Source organism: Oratosquilla oratoria, chromosome 27 (assembly GCF_046742065.1).
Source record: "Oratosquilla oratoria isolate Oo_2021 chromosome 27, ASM4674206v1, whole genome shotgun sequence".
Taxonomy (NCBI): domain Eukaryota; kingdom Metazoa; phylum Arthropoda; class Malacostraca; order Stomatopoda; family Squillidae; genus Oratosquilla; species Oratosquilla oratoria.
Window position 1 is genome coordinate 13,421,175 of NC_134803.1, and position 22,539 is coordinate 13,443,713.

The 22,539-nt window shown below is 42.6% G+C and overlaps 1 protein-coding gene across 1 annotated transcript in view; it reads left to right on the forward strand.

Moving 5' to 3' along the window:
• The window catches only part of MED23 (mediator complex subunit 23), a 365,264-nt gene that overhangs the window by 267,664 nt on the left and 75,061 nt on the right, over positions 1 to 22,539 (forward strand). Inside the window, exons 19-21 of the mRNA XM_076210243.1 lie at positions 10,904 to 11,046; positions 11,156 to 11,297; positions 21,988 to 22,087. Coding sequence (XP_076066358.1) covers positions 10,904 to 11,046; positions 11,156 to 11,297; positions 21,988 to 22,087 — 385 coding nt within the window. The remainder of the gene's footprint in view (positions 1 to 10,903; positions 11,047 to 11,155; positions 11,298 to 21,987; positions 22,088 to 22,539) is intronic.

Below are 22,539 nucleotides of genomic sequence, written 5' to 3' on the forward strand. Positions count from 1 at the left end.
CTTGAGTCATAAGAGGCGACAAAAAATGGGACAGGGGATGGGATTAGGAGTCTTGCTACCTGTAGCTCCAAATGGGACATTCCTAAAAAAGTAAAGGCATAAGAGGGTCTGGGAGTTTTCCAACCAGTACCCTAAAGTTTGGGTCTTTTAATGTGGATGCATGTGGTACAGATGAGAGTAAAAGGGAAGAGATAGGCAGTATGTTTGTGAGAAGAAAGATGGATGTGCTGGCTTTGAGTGAAACAAAAATGAAAGGGAAGGGCAAGTGTGAGTTTGGGAGTCTAGCTGGGAGGACTCAGGAGTGAATAGATAAGTAAGCGTGTGGAAGGAGGTTTCATCAAGGTTGATGTGAATGAAGGTGAAGCTGGGAAGGGAGATGTGGGGTTTTGTAAATACATATGGGCCTGGTAGTGAGAAGAGCATAGAGGAAAGGGAGGCCTTTTGGGTAGATATAAATGAGTGCATAGAGGGATTAGGGTGAAATGTCAATATAGTTGTATTGGGAGACCTCAATGCTAGGGTAGGAAATGAACCAATAGACGGAGTGATTGGGAAGTATGGAGTTCCAGGTAAAAATCGTAGTGAAGAATTGATGGTGGAGATGTGTCTTGAAAGAGAGTTGATGATAGCAAATACAGTGTTTAGGAAGAAAGTCAAGCATAAGTACACATGGGAGAGGGTGGTGAATGGAAGGGTGGCAGATAGAGCATTAATGGACTATATAGTGGTGACCAGGAGTATGATAGGAAGAGTTAAGGATGTACATGTTCTAAGGGGAGAGAGGGGGGGAATATCAGATCATTTCCTGGTGGAAGGTAAATTGAGAGTGGAGAATAGGTGGAGAGGAAATGGGCAGAAGGTAGGGAGGTACTTAGAGTGAACTGCTTAAATGAGAAAGAAAAGGAGAATGAGTATAAGAAGAAGTTGAGAGAGGAGTGGGAGGGAGTGAAGGATAGAGTAGAGCTAGGAGTGGAGGAGGAATGGGGATGGTTCAAGGAGGGAGTCATAAGGTGTGCAAAGATGGTGTGTGGAACAGGGAGGGTGGGAGGAAATAGAAGGAAGGGTAGCGAGTGGTGGGATGAGGAAGCAAAGAAGGATGTAGAAGAGAAGAAGCAGGCATTCATAGATTGGCTACAAATTAGGATGAGGGAATTGTATGAGAGGTACAAAGTAAAGAGAAGGGAAGTTAAGCATAAGATAAAGGAGGCAAAGAGGAGAGCAGATGTGAAATGGGGTAAGAGTATGACAGAAAATTTTGAAAGTAATAAAAAGATGTTTTGGAAAGAAATTGAAAGAGGAAGAGGAGGCAAATCAAGTAGAGAAGAAAAGGTAAAAGGTGCAGATGGAGAGATGATAATGGAAGAGAAAGCAGTGAGAGGAAGGTGGGCAGATTATTTTAGGGAGTTGCTAAATGTGGAGTAGGACAGGGAGGGAAAGGTAGTTGCAGTGGGAAGTGCTAAGAAAATGAGAGTGATCATATCATATACATCATCATCATCATATACCAAGGCTTTTTTCCCCCTTACTAGGGGGGTAGCCAAAAAGGACAAGGCACAAAAACATTCCCACCCATTTCATCCCCGAAAACACTCCACACCCCTCCACCCTCCCTCCCATCTTAGCACCTCCTAGATGACGGGTCATCCCTGCACCCTGTCCACTGCCCTGGGTCAGAAGCAGTGTCGCAGGACACAGCACATCCACAGCAAGGCTGCTTCATTAAATCGGCGACCCCCCCTCTCCGTCCCCCCATATAAAGGAGAGGACGGGGAGAAATCCCTTCGGGCTGCGTCAAAATTTTTTGCTCACACACACTACCTCACCCCCATTCCCCCGTCCAATCCACCTCATGCATCACAACATTTTCCTTATACAACCATTCTCCATTCACCCCTGTCTTCCGTCCTCTCCCGTTGTTCCTCAACCGACATTCCCCTCTTCCCCAAAGCCCCCTTCACCCCATCCATCCATCTCATCCTAGGACGTCCCCTCATGTTCACTCCCTTCACATCTGCCTTCCATACCTCCTTTACTAGTCTTTCTTCACTCATTCTTTCCATGTGTCCAAACCATCCTAATACTCTTTCATCCACCCTATCTCCCAGCTCCCTTTCCACCCCTGTTCTCCTCCTCACTTCCTCATTTCTCACTCTATCTAGCCTAGTAACCCCCATCATACTTCTCAGACACTTCATCTCAAACACATTCAAGTTCCTTCTCTCTTCCTCTCTCATGTTCCATGTTTCTGCTCCATACAGTGCTGTTGGCACAATCACTCCTTCATACAGTCTCCTCTTAGCATCCATTCCCAGATTCCTATTCCTCATTACACTTTTTAAACCACCAAGGCATTTACTCGCTTCTCTCAATCTACATCCTACATCCTACCTCCACCTTCACTCCACCCTTTCCTGCCACATTTGCACCCAAATATCTAAAACTATCCACTTCCTCCAGTTGCTCTCCCTTAATGCTCACTTCCAGATTATTGCCACTTTCACCCCTTGTACATCTCATCACCTTACTTTTACCCACATTTATCTTCAGCTTTCTTCTATCACACACTCTCCCAAACTCTGTCACCAGCTTCCTCAATCCCTCCTCCGATCCTGCCACAAGCGCAGTGTCGTCCGCAAACAACAGCTGGCTCACCTCCCACTTTTCTCCATTTTCCTTAACCGTCTCCAATCCCTGACCCACTACCCTTGCATTCACCTCTCGCACCACCCCATCCATGTATAAGTTGAACAGCCAGGGTGACATAACGCATCCCTGACGAAGTCCCACCTTCACCTCAAACCACTCACTCTCTCCATTTCTAATCCTGACATAAGCTCTACTACTCTCATAAAAACTCTTGACAGCTCCCAGAAGCTTTCCTCCTATCCCGTATATCCGCATAACCTCCTACAGTGCCTTTCTGTCCACCCTATCGTAAGCCTTTTCCAGATCCATAAAGGCCCAGAAAACATCCTTCCCCTTACCTATAGCTTTCTCACATATCTGTCTCACCACAAAAATCTGATCTACACAACCTCTACCTGTCCTAAACCCACACTGTTCCTCACCAATTACTCCCTCTGTTCCTCTCCTAATCCTCAATCAAGATCCTCCCATAAGCCTTCCCAACTACACTTAACAAGCTAATCCCTCTGAAACTACTACATTCACACGTGTCCCCCTTTCCCTTGTAAAGTGGAACTATACACGCACTCCTCCAGTCCTCTGGCACTCTACCCTCTCTCCAGCAAACATTAAATAACCTCACCAACCAGTCCACCATCACTATACCTCCTTTTTTAAGACATTCTACATGGCATCCATCCAGACCAGGTGCTTTACCTGCTTTCATCATCTTAACTGCTGCCTTCACTTCATCCTTCCTTATTTTTCCTCCATTTTCCTCACTCATCACTCATTTTCTTAGCATTTCCCACTGCAGCTATCTTTCCCTCCCCATCCTCCTTCACATTAACCCCTTCCATACGGTGCCGCACACGTAGGCGTCATGAGGAGCAAGTGGATTCGCAATGCTGCCATATCGGCGTCTTGATTATATTTATTGTAGTTGCCCCTGTGTTTTTACATTCTCCCTAATCTGCTCTTAATCCCATTCTCTGTGGTTTTCAAAATTCACGGGTGAAAGAGAGAACGATCGATATAAGCCGTGACTATATTTTATGATGCGAGTATTATTACGACACGTCGTACGGCTGGCATTGGCTGCTGCCCGCGAGATTTAAGACCCGTAGTGAAGTGGTTAAGCAGCTCCCTAAAATATTCTGCCCATCTTCCCCTTACTGTCTTCTCTTCCATTATCATCTCTCCATCTGCACCTTTTACCTTTTCTTCTCTACTTGATTGGCCTCCTCTTCCTCTCTTAATTTCTTTCCAAAACATCTTTTTATTACTTTCAAAATTTTCTGTCATACTCTTACCCCATTTTACATCTGCCTCCTTTTACTCTTTGCCTCCTTTACCTTTTTCTTTACTTCTCTTTTCTTTTCCCTGTACGTCTCATATGACTTCCTCGTCCTACTTTGTAACCAATCTGTGAAAGCTCGCTTCTTCTCTTCTACAACCTTCTTCATGTCCTCATCCCACCATTCTCTACCCTTCCTTCTATTTCCTCCTGACCTTCTTGTTCCACACACCATCCTTGCACACTTTGTGACTCCCTCCTTGAACCATCCCCATTCCTCCTCCACACCTACCTCCACTCTATCCTTCACTCCCTCCCACTCCTCCTTCAGCTTCCTCTTGTGAAGGATAGAGTGGAGGTAAAATGAGAGTGATGAGTGAGGAAAATGGAGGAGAAATAGGGAAAGATGAAGTGAAAGGAGCTGTTAACCCCTTCGATACGATGACGCCTACGTAGGCGTCATGAGGCGCAACTGGGTACACGAGGATGCAGATGTCGGCATCTTGATGATATTTATTGTAGTTGTACCTGCGTGACCCCCATACTCTGTAAACTGGCTTCATCATATTTTCTATTGTTATCAAAATTCACGGGTGAAAGAGAGAACGAGCAATACAGTGGTGACTTTATTTTTTATAATGCAAGTATTATGACGCAACATCGCATGTCTGGCAGCTAATGCTGCCTGCGAGATTTTGGCCCGGAGTGAAGGGGTTAAGATGATGAGAGCAGGTAAGGCACCTGGGTTGGATGGATGCCATGCAGAATGTCTGAAGAAAGGAGGTACAGTGATGGTGGACTGGCTGGTGAGGTTATTTAATGTTTGTTTAAGAGACGGTAGAGTGCCTGTGTAGTTCCGCTTTACAAGGGAAAGGGGGACAAGTGTGAGTGTAGTAGTTTCAGAGGGATCAGCTTGTTGAGTGTAGTTGGGAAGGCATATGGGAGGGTCTTGGTTGAGAGGATTAGGAGAGGAAGAGAGGAAGTAATTGGTGAGGAACAGTGTGGGTTTAGGACAGGTAGGGGTTCTGTAGATCAGATTTTTGTGGTAAGACAAATATGTGGGAAAGCTATAGGAAAAGGTAAGGATGTTTTTTTGGCTTTTATGGATCTGGAAAAGGCTTACGACAGGTTAGACAGGAAGGCACTGTGGGAGGTACTGCAGATATGTGAGATAGGAGGAAAGCTGTTAAGAGCAGTCAAGAGTTTTTATGAGAGTAGTAGAGCTTGTGTTAGAATTAGAAATGGAGAGAGTGAATGGTTTGAGGTAAAGGTGGGACTTCGTCAGGAATGTGTTATGTTGCCCTGGCTGTTCAATCTATACATGGATGGGGTGGTGCGAGAGGTGAATGCAAGGTTAGTGGGTCAGGGGTTGGAGATGGTTAAAGAAAATGGAGACAAGTGGGAAATAAGCCAGTTGTTGTTTGCTGACAACACTGTGCTTGTAGCAGGATCAGAGGAGGGATTGAGGAAGTTAGTGACAGAGTTTGAGAAGGTGTATGAAAGAAGGAAGCTGAAGATAAATGTGGGCAAAAGTAAGGTGATGAGATGTACAAGGGGAGAGAGTGACAGCAGACTGGAAGTGAGCTTTAAGGGTGAGAGACTGGAAGAAGTGGATAGTTTTAGATACCTGGGTGCAAATGTGGGAGGAAAAGGAGGAATGGGGGTGGAGGTAGAATGTAGATTGAGAGAAGCGAGTAAATGCCTTGGTGGATTAAAAAGTGTAATGAGAAATAGAAATTTGGGAATGGATGCTAAGAGGAGGCTATGTGAAGGAGTGATTGTGCCAACAGCACTGTACTGGGCGGAAACATGGAACATAAGAGAGGAAGAGAGAAGGAGTTTGAATGTGTTTGAAATGAAATGTCTGAGAAGTATGATAGGGGTTACAAGGCTAGATAGAGTGAGAAATGAGGAGGTGAGGAGGAGAACAGGGGTAGAAAGGGAGCTGGAGGATAGGGTTGATGAAAGAATATTAGGATGGTTTGGACACATGGAAAGAATGAGTGAAGAAAGATTAGTAAAAGCAGTGTGGAAGGCAGATGTGGAAGGAGTGAATATGAGGGGGCATCCTAGGATGAGATGGATGGATGGGGTGAAAGGGGCATTACAAAAGAGAGGAATGTGTGTTGAGGAAGGACAGGAGAGGACAGAAGATAGGGGTGAATGGAGAAAGGTTGTGTATGGATGATGCTGTGATGCATGAAGGGGAGTGGATGGTGGATGGGGGCTGAGGAAGTATGAAGCAGCCTTGCTATGGATGTACTATATCTTGCGAGACTGCTTCTGACTCAGGGCATTGGAGAGGATGCAGGGATGACCCATCATCCAGGAAGTGCCAAGATAAGAGGGAGGGAGGAGGGTGGAGGGGAGTGGAATATGTAGGGAATGGAATGGGTGGGAGTGGTTTCTATGCCTTTTTCTTGTTGGCTACCTCCCGTGTAAGGGGGAAAAAGCCTTTGGTATATGTATGATATTCAACAAAAACCCACTGTGTTGGATAAGAAGAAATGAAATAAATGAATTCCATATATTTCGATCACAGACTGTGATCCTCTTCAGTGGAATACAGAAAGGTAGAGCAAAAGGCATGTCTTATATACAATAAAAATAAGGGACAAAGGGTAGGACTCGGGTAGCGTCTAGTGCTTTGCGGGGCAGGTCACCCGCCTTCACCAACGATGGTAACAATTTGTTGACTGCCCAGGTGGTAATGCAGTCAGGTGACCACTGCCCATATGATATATTAAAATTTGGAAATTTGTTAATCAAGGATGATTCTATTATTTTTCTTTTAAAACTGCATTTTGAATTAAAGATAATCTTTGCCTCATTCCAATCCATATGATGGCCTTCCTTGTCTACATGTTGGAAGACAGCGGAATTATGTTGTGCGTATTTAATTGAATTTTTATGTTCTTGCATCCTAGTATATAAATCTCTACCTGTTTGTCCCCAATATACATTGTTACAATCAGAGCAAGGGAGTTTATACACACCTTGATGTATTTCTTCTCTAGGTCTTTGATGTACATTGACTATTTTCTTAAACAAATTATTGGGATAACTAAAAACAATTTTAATATCTTCCTGTGGAAGAAGATTTTAATATATCATATGGGCAGTGGTCACCTGACTGCATTACCACCTGGGCAGTCAACAAATTGTTACCATCGTTGGTGAAGGCGGGTGACCTGCCCCGCAAAGCACTAGACGCTACCTGAGTCCTACCCTTTGTCCCTTATTTTTATTGTATATAAGACATGCCTTTTGCTCTACCTTTCTGTATTCCACTGAAGAGGATCACAGTCCGTGATCGAAATATATGGAATTCATTTATTTCATTTCTTCTTATCCAACACAGTGGGTTTTTGTTGAATCTTTACGAATGTGTTACGACATTACTTTATAGTTATGTATGATATGTTATACCTTCCACTGTTTATTTCATGGAAGTCATTTTCTTTGTTCTTCCACTTTCTCAATCACTGCCTGTATTTGATCCTTTATCTCCTTTAACCCCTTGCATACGGTGCCACCTACGTAGGCGGCATGAGGAGCAAGTGGATACGCGAGGCTGCCATATCAGCGTCTTGATTATATTTATTGTAGTTGCCCCTGCATAATGACATACTCTCTAAACTGTTTTCATCTCATTTTCTATGGTTATCAAAATTAACGGGTGAAAGAGAGAATGATCGATATAAGCGGTGACTATATTTCATGATGTGAGTATTATGATGAAACATGGTATGTCTGGCAGCTAATGCTGCCTGCGAGATTTTGGCCCGTAGTGAAGTGGTTAATGCCTCATTCCTATTCATATCTTCATTTTTCAATCTTTTATTTTCTCCCTTTATCCTATTTAGTTCCATTTTCAACTCATCTATTTCCCTGTTATTTTCTTCATTGGCCTTTCTTAATAAGGCTACTTCTTTTTATATACTTTTGCATTCACTTTTAAGTTTGATTATTTCATCAAAAAATTAATTGATTTCCCTATTTCTTATTATATTTTTAAATCAGGGTTCTCTTTCCGTATCTATCCCTCTATATATATTATTATCCCTGTTAAATCCTGAGAAAATATTTCTATGAAACCTTTGGTATGTCTTTGGGGTCTTGTTCAGGCACTTTTTTTCTTAGGAGGGCTATCTATACATTGCCATATGCTGACATTTTAGTTCAATTATTTCATCTAATAAATCATTGATCTCTCTATTTCTCACTATATTTTTATACCTGGGCTCTCTATTTCTATCCCTCTATTCATAATTCCACCCTCTCTGTCAAAACCGGAAAATAATTTTTTTTCAAACCTTTGGTACGTCTTCGGGGTGTCATTCAGGCATGTCCTTTTGGGGATCACCCCCAGTGGTGATTCCACCCTACTTACGTCCAGGCATCTTTTCATTGGTTCTTTTTTCCTTAAATCGCCATTATTTTCATCCATTCTCAGAGTAATTGAAACCAGAAAAAAAATAAATAAATAAAGACACAAAGACTATTGCATTTGGTCACTCGTAGTACACTTCTCCCTGCTTTATTAAACACAACTAGCACCATTTTCAAATTCGTCTATCAACAAACTGCTGCTTAGCACTTCAGAGCTCCTTGTATGTCCTACTTCAACTGTATACAGGAAAGGAGCAACATTTGTTGGGCCCCATCTCCTACTCTCAAGTTCATGTACAGTTCTAACTTAATCTATGTCCTTGATTTCCAATTATCTAATTTAGATTTTAATTCATGTATTGTCGTAGCTTGGGCTATATCACCTAAGCGCTTTCAAGTATTTGTTCATCTATATGAAAAACTGTATTTCTTCACATACTTTAGACATGTGGTCTTTCTTAATTTGCTCCCATGAACCTCTTAAAGCCCTCCCATCCATCCTTAGTCAAGAGATCTCTTCTGTCAGTATAATATGTTTTAGTGACTTGAATACTTTAATCATATCACTTCTTTCTCTTTGATCTTTCAAAGTTGGTAGACCTAGTGCTTTTAGTCTTTTTTTCATATGTTTTTTCTGCCAGGTTGGGGGACCAATTTGGTTGCCATCCTTTATATTCTCTTGATCTTGTATTTGACTCTGTGTAGGGACCATACCACTGATGCTTATTCCAGTCTTGGAGAGATCAGATTTTTTATTATTTTTTTTCATTATTTGTTCATCCATATAGTGAAAACCACTTTGATCTTCTCCAGCAGTCTGTATGTCTCTCCCACAATCCTGCTGATATGTCTCTCATCATACATACATATACCAAGGCTTTTTCCCCCTTACAAGGGGGGTAGCCAAAAAGAAAAAGGCACAAAATCAATCCCACCCATTCCACCCCTGAATACACTCCACACCCCTCCACCCTCCCTCTTATCTTAGCACCTCCTGAATGTCTCTCAGGTGACAGGTTTTCTTTTGTCAACACTCCCAAATCTTTCTCCTGTTTTGCTTTTATAATGCGTTCTCTTCCCAAGGAATAGTTTAACCCCTTCCATACGGTGCCGCCTATGTAGGCGGCATGAGGAGCAAGTGGATACGTGAGGCTGCCATATCGGCGTCTTCATTATATTTATTGTTGTTGTTGTCGTTCCCTAGACTGTCTGTCCAAGCAGTCCCGTCTCCCCAAGGAATGCTACAGCCGAAACTGGGTTTTCCCACAAATCCTTTATAGAGTGTATGTTGTGTTGTTTGCGTGCATGATTGTGTATAATGCAGTCTTCCATTATGTGTTGTATGGTATGGGGGGAAGTGTTACATCCTGGGCAGCTGTTCACAATGCGGTCATCCAGCCTCTTGTGGTAGCTTAGAAGTGCTGGGTGGTGGCCGCACCGCAGTCTGGCCAAGTGGACTCTGTCCTTTCGTGGGAGAGAGGATTTAGAAGGGTGGATATCAGGGGGTCTGGCATGCAGCAGTGTGTTGTCTTTCAGTGTGTTAATGGAGCGGTGAGTGAAATGATTATGAATATGTTTCCGGAGGCTGGTATTTGGTGGTTGTGGAGGAAGAGAAGAGAGTATTTGTGCGTAATAAAGGTCTTTGGGTGTTGTTTTAATGTTTCTAGGTGTGTGTGGGTGTTCTGCTATATAGTGTAGCGGGTGTGATGTGTTTGTGGTGGCTGCGGCAAGTGTTTGTGTGCCTCTCATGTCGAGGTGGTCCTTGACTTTGAGGACTTTTGTTTCATGGTGTAAATGGTCTGTTGGTGTTGTATTTGTGCAGCCTGTAATTGTTTTTAGGGCTTTGTTTTGTATGATTTGAAGGGTGTTGTGGTGTGTCTCACTGAGATTAGGAGCCCATGCAGGACTCGCCCCTGCAGGACATACTCTCTAAACTGTCTTCATTACATTTTTATGGTTATCAAAATTCACGGGTGAAAGAGAGAACGATCGATATAAGCAGTGACTATTTTTTATGATGCGAGTATTATTACGAAACATCGTACGTCTGGCAGCTAATGCTGCCCGCGAGATTTTGGCCCGTAGTGAAGTGGTTCAGGATGGTCTTGTATTTACCTAGTTGTATTTTATGGCAAGGGAGCTATGCTTGTAGTGACCTGTCTTTGTATCTTTCAGCATCTAGTTTGTTCTTAAATTCTTGTATGATTTTTGCACATACTATTGTTTTGTCCATTTTGTACCAGACATCCACCACTGTATGTGGGAAACTATTTTATTTTCAGATCTCTTCTGTAACTATCCTTTTTAAGTTTCCTTTCATGTCTTCTTGTTTTTCATTTGTCCCACTTTAATAAATCTTCTCTGTCAAGGATTTCTATGCCTTTCATGATTCTGTAAATGGCCAGTAGATCTCCACTTTCTCCTCTTTGTTCCAGGGTGGTTGTGCCCAGAACTGAGATTTTTTATGAAAGATGCTGAAAGTAATAGACTGAATTATTTTGAGGCTAAGTGTTTGAAAAGTATGATAGGTATTTCAAGAATAGGTTATGAGAAATGTAAAGATTTCTGCAGCATTAATTTCCATTCCAGGCACTGCGAACTCATGAAGGTAATGAAGCCCAGGTGTGCTTCTTCATCATCCAATTGCTTCTTTTGAAACCCCCAGAGTTCAGGAATCAGGTCCAAGATTTTGTGGAGGACAATTCACCTGAACACTGGAAACAAACTAACTGGTAAGCAGTAGGATTTGATTGCCATAATTTTTGTTTCTCTGTTACTTAAATACTTTCATGCACCTTTTCTTTTCTCATTAGAAAAAGAAATTCTATATTCTTTTCACAGGCATGAGAGCCATATTGCCTTCCATCGCAAGTATCCAGAGAAGTTTTCCCCAGAGAGTGTTCTGGCAGAGCAGAGTGGTATGGGTTCACAATATCAAACACTTCCCATCTATTTTGGCAATGTCTGTTTGCGCTTTTTACCTGTAAGTTACAATGTTTTGAGTGCTTTTGATAAATTTTGTCATTGATTTTCAAATAGAAAAATAGATATGTCTAGCAAATAGTTTAGTAGTAGATAAGAGCAATTCATGTAAATATGTTTGTATGTTGTGGGACTGAGAGGGGTTGTGGGATAAGGGGTAAATCTTTTGAAGGCAGTCAGCATTTTTTATATGGCTAGCAGGGTATGTGTAAGGCTGGGGAATGGAGAGATTAAACAGTTTGAGGTGTTTGTAGGGCAGCATCTGGGTTGTGTGATATGAAACAAGAAAGTTAAAAGTAAATGTTGGCAAAATTAATGTGATGAGATATGTAAAAGTTATAAGGGCAGCAAGTTTGGTGTTAGTGTGAAGGGTGAAACTGGAGAATTTTAAGCATTTTGGGTCATGTAAGGTACTTTTCAGAGGAATGGATATGGAAGTAAATTATAGTATAAAGGGGTCAAGTGAATGTTCAGATAGAATGAAAAGTGTTGTAAGAAATAGGTATTTGGGGAGGAGTGCAAAGAAAAGGGTGGAGTGATTGTACCAGTGGCATCATATGGAACAAACCATGATTTTAAGGAAGGCAGAAAGGAAGCGTCTGAAATTGTTTGAGATGAAGTGTTTGAAGAATATGATAAATGTTACAAGAGTGGATAGAGTGAGACAATGGAGGTAAGGCAGAGAACAGCAATGGGAAAAGAGCTGTCAGATGAGTAGATCGAGATTGTTGAGGTGGTTTGGAAAAATGAAAGAATTAAATGAGGAAAACTAGTAAAAATATATAGAAAGCAGAGGTGAATGGAAGGAACTTGAGGGCAACACCAAAAATAAGGAAGATGGATGGGGTGAAGGATGCATAAGATACAAGAGGAATGTCTTTTCATCTGCTCTGTATATTTCTCTAGTGAATGAGGAGGGGGCAAAACCATGTAATGAAATGGTGGACATAAACTAGCTTTGGCTGTCAACTCCTGTTATGGATTTACTGTATTTTATTGGAGAATGGTTGTATATGGATGATGTTGTGATGCATGAGGTGGAATGGGCGGGGGGATGGGTGAGGTAGTATGTGTGAGCAAAATTTGACGCAGCCCGAGGGGATTTTCTCCCCGTCTTCTCCTTTTATGCATGGGGGGGGGGACAGAGGGGGGTTGCCGATTTAATGAAGTGGCCTTGCTGTGGATGTGCTGTGTCTTGCGACACTGCTTCTGACCCAGGGCAGTGGACAAGGTGGAGGGGTGTGGAGTGTATTCAGGAATGGAATGGGTGGGAATGATTTTATGCCTTTTCCTTTTAGGCTACCTCCCTTGTAAGGGGGAAAAAGCCTTGGTATATGTATGTATGCCTCTAGCCTCTGTTTTTAGGGGAGAGTAGGGAAATATCAGATAATTTTTTGTTGGAAGGTAAGTTGAGAGTGGAGGAGAGGAGAAAGGGACAGAAGGTAGGGAGGTGCTTAGAGTAAACTTCTTAAAGGAATAGGAGAAGGAATACAAGAAGAAGTTGAGAGAAGGGAGGAAGTGAAGGATAGAGTAGAACTAGGAGTGAAGGAAGTATGGGGATGTTTCAAGGAGGGAGTCACAAGGTATGCAAAGATGGTGTGTAGAACAAGGATGGGAGAAAATAGAAGAAAAGGTAATGAAGTGGGATGATGAAGCGAAGAAGGTTGTAGAAGAGAAGATATGAGCATTCACAGACTGGTTGCAAGATAGGATGAGAAAAGTATATGAGAGGTACAGAGAAAAAAGAAGAGAAGTAAAGCATAAGATAAAGGAGGCAAAGAAGAGAGCAGATGTAAAATGGGGGAAAAATATGACATAAATTTTTAAAGTAATAAAAAGATATTTTGGAAGGTAATTAAGAGGATGGGGAGGTGAATCAAGTAAAAATGAAAAGGTAAAAGGTCTAGATGGAAAAATGGTAATGGAAGAGACTGCAGTAAGAGGAAAATGTGCAGAGTATTTTAGGGAGTTGTTAAATGTGGAGGAGGATAGGGAGGGAATGGTATTTGCAATGGGAGGCAGTAAGAAGATGACAGTGATGGATGGGGAAAATGGGGGAAAAATAAGAAAAGATGAGATGAAAACAGTTATTAAAATGATGAGAGTTAAGGTACTTGGGTTAGATGGGTGTCAGGTGGAGTGTCTAAAAAAGGGAGGTACAGTGATGGTGGACTGGGTGGTATGGTTGTTTAATGTTTGCCTGAGAGAGGGTAGAGTCCCATAGGACTGGAGGAGTGCATGTATAGTTCTGTTTTACAAGGGAAAGGGAGACAAATGTGAGTGTAGTAGTTTGAGAGGGATCAGTTTGTTGAATGTAGTTGGGAAGGCCTATGGGAGTGTTTTGGTTGAGAGGATTAGAAGAGGAACAGGGGGATGTAATTTGTGAGGACATGTGGTTTTAGGAAAGGTAGGGGTTGTGTGGATCAGATTTTTGTGGTAAGACTTATGTGTGAAAGCTTTAGGAAAGGGTAAGGATTTTTTTTTCTTTCTTTCTATATGGATTTAGAAAAGGTTTATGACAGGGTTATGACCATCTGTTTATCAGGAGTCAGGTCGCTTGAAATGATTACTCCCAGGTCCCTTTCTGAATTGACTTTTTTGACTTTGTTTCCAATTTTATGTTGACCCGATACTCTATTTTTGCCTTTTCCAAATTCCATTATCCTACATTTCTTGATGTTGAAGTTCATCTCATATTTCTGACTCCATTCCCATATTTTGTCTAGGTCTTCTTGTAGCGATCTACAGTCTTCTTCCGTTTTTACTCTCTTGAGTAATTTGGCATTGTCAGCAAAGAAGTTCATGTAACAATTTACTCCCTCATCCATATCATTTATATACAGGGCAAACATTAAAGGAGCCCATACAGAGCCTTGCGGGATGCCATTCTTCACATCTTCCCAGTTCGAATTTTTGTCTCTAAGTACCACTCTCATTTTTCTCCCAATTAAGAAATCCTTCATCCATTCCAGCAGCTTACCTTGTATTCCTCCTATTATTTCAATTTTTCTTATTAATTTTTTATGTGATACCTTATCGAATGCCTTCTGCAAATCCAAGAAGGCGCAATCTACCCAGCCATCTCTTTCTTGTATTATCACAATTAATCTCGAGTAAAAGCAGACCCAGGGCAGTGGACAGGGTGCAGGGATGACCTGTCATCTAGGAGGTACTAAGATGGGAGGGAGGGTGGAGGGGTGTGGAGTGTTTTCAGGGATGGAATGGGAGGGAATGATTTTATGCCTTTTCCTTTTTGGCTACCTCCCTATTAAGAGGAAAAAAGCCTTGGTATATGTATGTATGATAAAAGCAAATTAGGTTTGTGGTACACGATATTCTACTTCTAAAGCCAAATTGTTTAGGGTTTATTATTTTCTTTTCTTCCAAGTGTTTGGTCCATTTATTTCTGATGACTTTTTCACATATTTTTGCTACTGTGCTTGTAAGGGATACCGGTCTGAAGTTTGTAGGATCTTCCCTATTTTCTCCTTTATATATTGGTACTATGTTTACATCTTTCCAATCTTGCAGTACCTTTCCTTCTTTGAGTGAGAAGTCTATTATCTTGTATAGTTTGTCTGTCAGTTCTTCTATATACTCTTTCAGTATCCAATTTGCAATTCTGTCTGGTCCATGCAATTTCCTAACATCTAGGTTTTTTATTTGATCTCTTATTTCTTTTTGTGTTACCTTTCTTTCATTCTGGGTGATCTTTCTTGTTGTCCATCTTCCCAAAATTGTGAGCTCTCAATTGTAAAAACTGACCTGAAATGTCTGATCATGACTTCTGCCATTTCTGTGTCATCTATATACAGTCGTTCCTCGGTACTCGACCATAATCCGTTCTGAGGTGGTGGTCGAGCACCGATTTGTTCGAACACCGAAACCAATTTTCCCCTTATCACTGTCTTCCTTTGGACCCATTATTAAGGGCTAGAGCAACACGAAAAAGTTTAAATCTGGGAAGAAATACTCGAACAAACTGCGTACGTCTTACTCCGCTGGCGGTCTGAGTCGAACTGACGCTTACCCGCTGTTCGAGCTAGTCGAGTACCGAAAATCTGTTCGAGGTCCGATGCATTTTCTACTCGAATTTTTTGGTCGAGCACCGATTTGGTCGAGTATAGAGGCGGTCGAGTACCGAGGTACGACTGTATTCTTTATCTCCTTCACACAATTTCACTATTTCATGTTTATCCTTTAGTTTTTCATTTATATATCTGTAAAAGAGTTTATGTTGATCCTTACATTTGTCAATAATATCTTTTTCATCATTTCTTTTTTCTTTCCTGTGTATATTCACATATTCGTTTCTAAGTTTGCCATTTGGATTTATATTAATGCAGGGCAAACAAATTAGGTATTCCTCTACACAATGAAAACATACACATTCACGTAATTATAAATACCACAGTTCAACTGTTCAAGTTCGTATGCAGGTAATGTAACAAGATTATCAATAGTGGGCAAAGGGGGCGCAAGAATTCACTGGCTTGAGGCGCTGTCTTCAACAGTCTAACAACACAGTTCGGTTAGGCTACAAGCACAATCTGACTGTCCCACTGTATTTTGGTTACGACATCGCCTCTTCTCCACCTCCTCCTCCTTGCCTGCCTGCCTGCCTAACTACCTCTGCTAATCGTAAACTACCCGAATGAGGTAGTTTACAAGAGGCACTTTATGTGTTCGTAACAATGCCCCCTCCTTTCAAAAATGAACGACCCGTCCATCCCTAACTCACTCAATCACAGAGTCTTCCAGATAACGAGGGGGGTGTCGGGATCTCGTCTGCCTGGCTTCTCGCTCGATGTCCTGAGGGTCTAGAGGCACGCCCAACTCCGCGTCGCTGCTCGCATCATTCACCACGTCTTCTCCATACCCGCTGGTATCTGGCAGTAGCCCCGGTTGCTCTGAAGAGTCATCCCATGGGGGGATAGCTGGGTTCATCTCTTTGTCCCAAGAAAAGTTCCCTCGTCCATGGTATTTCCACATCCTATCACAGTGGACCACCTTAGGTCGGCTGTGGGTGTTCCGACATATTCAAAAGGTGACGTCAGACACCCGTTCCTCCACCATATAAGGACCTTCCCATGGGCTCTGCAGCATGGGCTCACCATCCACTGTGCCCTCCACCTGCACAGTCTGGGGAGCAGATTTGCGGCATCTCAGCTGGAGTGGGGCTGTAGGATTCCGGCTGGGATTGGGCCCCTATCTCCAGCCTAGTGTCGTTTTCCACCGAAGCAGTCTCGTTGCCGGTCCTCATTTGTGTGCACTTGTTAGAATAATGGCCCAGCTGCCCATATCCCCAGCAGCATGGCTCGTACACGTACCTTCCTCTCTCCAAGGAATGGGAGCGGGGCTGCTCGGTACACTCCCTCTTCTTATGTCCCTTTTTGCCGCACTTCCAACACGTACCAGTAAATTTATAGGAACCATTTCCGATGGTTGTCTTCCTTGTGATGCTCCTTCTGGCACGTAACATTGGTGTCCCTGTACCCATGTCACGTCTCGCATTACTCGAGCTCACAAACGACTCGAACTCTAGAGCCCGAGCTAACGCCTCTTGTAGCTCCTTCACGTGGGCCTGCTTCACGTAGATCTGCAGCTGAGGGTTTCCCAGAGTGTCCAGAAACTGGTGTCTCAATAGCACGGTTGTCACATCCTCTGAGGCTCCTGGGTACGCCCTCCTCACCAGATGTTCCAAGTCCTGGGCCAGCTGTTGCAGAGGTTCCCTATGTGCCCTCATCCTAGTCCGGAAACTAGCACGAAATGCCTCAGCCTGGTGGAGATGACCATATCTGCGTTCCAGCGCAGCAACAATACAAGGGTAGGAGGTGCGTTGTTGAGGATTCAGGTGGCTTAGCACCTCCACAGCGGGGCCTTTCAACGAGGAAACGAGTTGTATGGCTCGTTCGTCCTGACTCCATTCCTGGGCCCCATCCAGTAGCTCAAACTGAGCCAGGTAGGCGTCCCATGGTACCCGTCCATCGTACTCCTGTGGTTTCCGCCTATGCCGGGAACAGCATGGCGACAGGGTGCCTGAGACGAATTTCACGGAAGAGGCATCTAGGGAAGCACAACAGCTTTCCTCCGAAGCGCGTCGTCTCCACCGAGTATTATTGCCCAGTTCGCTGTTGACGTCACCGTCTGCGTTTTCTACTGGAGTTCCCATCCTCGAAGCCAGGTTGTCCTGCTTTGTAGACACCTCTATATTTCGCAGCCGTTCTTCCAACTTTGCCACTTTCCCTTTCATGTCCCGCTTCACCTTAGCCAATTCCTCTTTAACTTCATTCTTCACATTAGTGCAACTAGCCACCGTGAACTGTTTCAGCTCGTCTTTCTAGCCTAACAGCCGATTACGCAACCCCTGCACACAACTGTTCAAGGTTTCTTGTGTTGCCCGTATGTCCTGCATATCCCTCTGTACGCTAGTTTGTACCGCCTGCATATTTTCCTGTAGGGCTTGAAGCACCTCCAAAATGGACCAATTAACATCACCGGGACCTTACCCCATTTTCGGAACTCACTAAAGGAATAGCACACAAACCTCCTTGTCCTGTGGTCACTCAAACCACCTTTGCGGCAGCTACTAAGGCTTGGTATATCCCACTTCTGACACCAGTAAAACGAACACCCCGGGCTCCTTCGAACGGCTCCGGACAGTGTCGTTCAAATACAACTTCTAAGATTCGCCAAGCCCAGTAGCAACGACAAAGATGGTATGAGTGAACAAAAACACACGATCTTCCTTGGTCACTTATATTAATGCAGGGCAAACAAATTAGGCATTCCTCTACACAATGAAAACATACACATTCACATAATTATAAATACCACAGTTCAACTGTTCCAGTTCGTATGCAGGTAATGTAACAAGATTATCAATAGTGGGCAAAGGGGGCGCAAGAATTCACCGGCTTGAGGCGATGTCTCCAACAGTCTAACGACACAGTTCGGTTAGGCTACAAGCACAATCTGACTGTCCCACTGTATTTTGGTTACGACATCGCCTCTTCTTCACCTCCTCCTCCTCCTTGCCTGCCTGCCTGCCTAACTACCTCTGCTAATCGTAAACTACCCAAACAAGGTAGTTTACGAGAGGCACTTTACGTGTTCGTAACAATATGTTTGTCCGGTGTCACGTCTTTGGTGATCATCACTCCAAGGTCCTTTTCCAAGTTTACTTACTGACCCAGGGCGGTGGGCAGGGTGCAGGGATGACCCGTCATCCAGGAGGTGCTCAGATGAGAGGGAGGGTGGGAGGGGTGTGGAGTGTATGTAGGGATGAAATGGGTGGGAGTGTTTTTATGCCTTTCCCTTTTTGGCTACCTCCCTTGTAAGGGGGAAAAAGCCTTGGTATATGTATGTATGTACCTTTTTGACCTCTTCTTCACCAATTTTATAATCTCTCAATATTCTGTTTTTACTTTTTCCAAATTCCATTATACTACATTTCTTGATATTGAATTTCACTTTCCCTTTGAGTCCATTTCTAGATCTTGCCCAAGTCTTGTTGTAATGAGTTGCAATCCTCCTCCATTCTTACTTTCTTTAGTATTTTTGCGTTATCTGCAAAGAAATTCATATAACACTCTTCTCCTTCATCCATGTCATTTATGTATATGGCAAACATGATTGGGGCCAGTACTGATCCCTGCGGGACACCACTTATCATTATGGATGCGAAATCTATGTAACTATTCTGGTTAAATAAATCAGGAATTAACTTTGAGAAATTACTTAAAGTAAATATTAACCCGTGGCCTTCTGAGCTGTTTTCAAACTTGTAAGAATCCCTTGGTACACTGTGCGCACTAACGTTGGAACAGTCGTCAGATTACCTTGAGCTCAAGACGAAGAAGGGCTTTTTTTTTTTTTGTGGAAACTTCTAACCAAGGGATCACGTCTTCGGTTCAGAAGGCCTTCAAGATATCGTATTTCTAAAGCAACTACATTTAGAGAATCTACGCAGGTTAAGACAAAGGTGACCGGTAAGTTCTCAAATGTAATTACTGAAATATTGAACCGTAGTTTTCATAGCCAAGAGATTATGAAAGGGCAATAGAGGGATGAGGGGACATAGAAGAAGGGTTGCTGTGGATGTGCTGTGTCTTGCTGCATTGCCTCTGACCCAGGCACTGGGCAGGGGACAGGGATTACCCTTCACTCATGAGGAGCTAAGATGAAAAGGAAATGGAGAGATGTATAAGAGTGGGCTGGATGGGAATGGGTGCCAGCTTAGCTGACTACCTCCTTTATAAGGAGGAAGAAGCCTATTGGTATATAGATAGATAGTGATTGTGGCTACAACACTGTATGGGGAAGAGATTTGGAATTTTAAGGAGGCAGAAAGGAGAAATTTAAATGTGTTTGAGATGAAGTGGTTAAGAGAATTAATAGAGTGAGAAATGATGAGGTGAGGAGGAGAGCAGGGGTGGAAAGGGAGACAGAGCTGATGAAAGAATACTGGGGTTGTTTAAGCACATGGAAAGAATGAGTGAGGAAAGATTAGAAAAAAAATATGTGGAAGGCAGAGGTGGGGTGAAGCTAAGGGGAAGACCGAGAATGAGATGGATGGAGGGGTGAAGGGGGCCTTGAGTAAAAGGGGAATGTGTTGACCATGGAAGGAGAAAGCAAATGGTAAGTGTGAGTGGGAAATGGTTGTGAATGAACAATAAATTAACTTGGCTGAGGAGGGAAGGTTGACACATAAAGCGATGGGTCCCGTTGTGGATGTGTTGTGTCTTGCTGCATTGCTTCTGACTTGGGCAGTGTGTAGGAGACAGAGATGACCCTTCATCCACAAGGAGCTAAGATGAAAGGGAAACAATTTGGTGACAGATGGGAGTGAGGTTGCTGGGGATGGGTGTATTCCTTGGCTGACTACCTTCTTTATAAGAGGAAGGAAGCCTTTGTCATTTAGATAGATAGGAGAAGGCATGTGAAATGGTTGACAATAAGATATTTTGGGAGGTGTTGCAGATACATGTAATAGTGGAAAAGCTGTTAAGGGCAGTGAAAAGGTTTTTCCATGAGTCATAGAGTTTGTATTAGGGTAGGAAATGGTGAAAATGAATGGTTCATGTTAAAGGTGCAGCTGCATTTGTGTATGTCACCATGATTGTTCAACATGTACATGGATAGGGTGGTACAGAAGGCTAATGCAATGATGATTGGGTAGGGGTTTGGAGGTGGTTAGTGAGAGTGTTGGGAAAAGGGAGCCAGTTGTTGTTTGCTGAAGACACTGCCTATGGCATGGTCAGAGGAAGGTCTAAAGCAGCTAGTAATAGAGTTTGGGAGTGTATATAAAAGGAGAAATCTGAAACTAAATGTGAATAAAAGTAAGGTGATGAGAGGTGCAAGGGGAGAGTGTAGCTGTGAGTTGGAGGCAAGTCTTCAAGGAGAGAGGCTGGAGGAAGTAAAGAGCTTTGATTATTTAGGGTCACATGTAGCAAAGAATGGAAGATTTGGGATGGAGGTAAACAATAGAGTAAGGGAAGTAAGTAAATGTCTTGGGAGAATAATTTTTTTTACAAGAAATAGATATCTAGAGATGGACAAAATGAGAAGACTGTACAATGTGATGATTTTGTGTATGATAGTGTATGGGATAGACTTTGAATTTAAAGGATGCAGAAAGGAGTTTAAATGTAATTGAGATGAACAGTTTAAGAATTATTATGGGGGTTATGAGGATAGATGATATGAGAAATAAGGTGAAGCAAAGATTGGGGGTGGAAAGAGGGCTGGTAGATAGGGTTTATCAAAGAATACTGGAATGGTTAGAGCATATAGAAAGGATGAATTTGAAAAGACTATTAAAAAAGAGTATGGAAAAAGAAGTGAATGGAATGAACTTGAGGGGGAAGCAGAGAATGGATGGATAGGAAGAAGGGAGCTTTGGGTATAGAGTGAACGTCTTTTGAGCAGAGAAGGGAGGGCAGGAGATGAATATGGTTTGAAAGTGTAAATGGATTTGATGGACATGGCCCAAAAATATTTCTTCTTGTTTGTTTTGTAATTTCTGGAATGGATGATTGGGGAGGGTTGCCATGTAATGAAGTAGTAGGGGTAAATCAGCCTTGACTTTTGGGTCCTGTTTTTTGCTGCATTGCTTCTTACCCAAGCACTTGGAAGGAAACAGGGATGACCTTACATCAACAAGGAGCTAAAAAAAAAGGCACACAAATGGGTGTGGGATGATTAACCCCTTCCATACGGTGCCGCACACGTAGGCGTCATGGGGAGCGAGTGTATTCGCGAGGCTGCCATATCGGCGTCTTGATTATATTTATTGTAGTCGCCCCTCCATAATGACATTCTTTCTAATTCTTTTGTAATCGCATTTTCTATGGTTATCAAAACTCACGGGTGAAGAGAGAACGATCGATATAAGCGGTGACTATATTTTATGATGCGAATATTATTACGACACGTCGTACGGCTGGCATTGGCTGCTGCCACCGAGATCTAAGTCCATGACGCCTACGTGTGCGGCACCGTATGGAAGGGGTTAAAGGGTGGGTACATACCGTGGCTGGCCACCTCCTTTATAATAGGGAAAGGGCTTTTTGGTATATGTATGCATATTAGTATGCATATTAGTTTGGAGTTGAATTAAATACTTAAGTGTTCATTTTTTTTTTACTATAATCTCTTGAAAATTAATCTAAAGAAAATGTGTTCCTAAGGTTCTTGACATAATCATTCACCGGTTCCTGGAGCTTCTACCAGTACACAAGAGTTTAGATACAATATTAGAGCGTTTGGGAATGCTCTATAAGTTCCACGGTAAGTGCTGACAGTTACACAACTGATTTATTGTGTTTTGTACCTTATGAAGACATTGTGTTGTGATGCATTTCACAGTAGATTTATTTAATTTTAATGTCTTAATTGTCTTTTATAATGGCTATTATACACGCACAGTTTTCTACACAGTGGTGGATATGTGGAACAAATTGGATAAAATAATAGTGTGTGCAAAAATTATACATGAATTTAAGAGCAAACTAGACACTGAGAGATACAAAGACAGGACACACAATGACAGTCGAATGAATGGGATGTGCCTGAGAACACTCCGCAAGCTAATGCTAAATCTAGCGATTCATCGACCAAAGAGTGGTGCTTTACCTAGTTGTAAACAGATGGAAGGGGGGTGATGGTGAGTGGAACTGTGATGTAGCAAAGTGATTAAGTTTAGCAAGAATAAAAAAAAAAAAAAAAAAAAAAAAAAAAGG